At 37.2% G+C, this 1,292-nt stretch overlaps 1 protein-coding gene across 1 annotated transcript in view; it reads left to right on the forward strand.

The window, feature by feature from the left end:
- Positions 1-1,292, forward strand: part of LOC106875361 (uncharacterized) — a 142,593-nt gene that overhangs the window by 15,264 nt on the left and 126,037 nt on the right. Inside the window, exon 8 of the mRNA XM_052966732.1 lies at positions 344-463. Within this exon, the coding sequence (XP_052822692.1) occupies positions 344-463 (120 nt within the window). The remainder of the gene's footprint in view (positions 1-343; positions 464-1,292) is intronic.

A 1,292-nucleotide genomic window follows, 5' to 3' on the forward strand; every position in this document is an offset into this window, starting at 1 on the left:
AATATAGTAAATTAATTTAATTTTTAATTTTATGACTCGAAATCCCTTCCATTTAGTTGAATTTAGACCCTGACCATTAGTAAGCAAGCTACTTACTACACAAACACGCTTGCGCCTAGCTACTAACTACATAGTCACATAGTCACATCTGTGCCTGTCTACTTACCAGAGTCACTCCTGCGCCTGGCTACTTTTGCCACACATCCACTCCTGTGCGTGGCTACTTACCACATAGCCACCCCTGTACCTATATAATATTCGTAATTCTAAGTTTGGGACCGGGGTTTACATTTTTATAATAATTTATTGTCACTGTTTTTTTTTTTTTTTTTTTTCATTTCAGACATTAATGAATGTGAAGAAGTCCATGATTGTCATGAGAAGGCTAACTGCACCAATCTGGAAGGATCTTACAACTGTACCTGCCTCCCAGGACTAAATGGCAATGGCATTAATTGTACATGTAAGTATATATGACCATTACTATTTCATATACGCGCAGCAGATTAAACTGTTGGAAAAGAAAAATTCCTAACATTGGGATTATTATTATTATTATTATTATTATTATTCAGTAGTTTTATTTTTATAACGTGCTTTCACTTCACTACCGAGCGCAGCTCTGTGTGCCTTGGGTATGTGCAGTGGTTTGCTGTGATGCTCTTATGGTTACTGTATTGAAAGTGTTTTGCGTAGGATGTATGCGATGCCTAGTAGTGCTATTTTCTGTATGTTATATATATTTGTAAGTCCTGGTGTTTTTGTTATGTATTTGTCTGAATATTTTTTTATTATACCTAAGCCGCCTACTATGATAGGAATTTATTATTATTATCATTATTATTATTATTATTATTATTATTATTGAGTGAGAGAGCAGTGAATACCATCAAAGTGACACTGAGGTAAAATATAAGAAGCCCGGTGTACCCATCATGACTACCCGTCTGACAATGGTACACCAGGCACATGCATCACAACCATATGTGTACGACAGGTAATATTATATCAAGATAAACAGCGAATGACCTTGCAGGTGGGGCCCAGTTAGAATTTTCTTCATGTCGAGTAGCCCATCCCACTCAAAAGGTCCCTGAATAAGGGTTGTTTACATATGTTGAACGAAAGACTCATATTTAATATCATTTCGCCCGTCGTTACGTTCTAAGTTCAAATTCCGCTGAGGTCGACTTTGCCTTTCATCCTTTCGGGGTCGATAAATTAAGTACTGATTGTGTAATGGGGTCGATCTAATCGACTGGCCCCCTCCCCAAAATTTTGGGCCTTGTGAG

This window comes from Octopus bimaculoides, chromosome 3 (genome assembly GCF_001194135.2).
Source record: "Octopus bimaculoides isolate UCB-OBI-ISO-001 chromosome 3, ASM119413v2, whole genome shotgun sequence".
Lineage (NCBI taxonomy): Eukaryota > Metazoa > Mollusca > Cephalopoda > Octopoda > Octopodidae > Octopus > Octopus bimaculoides.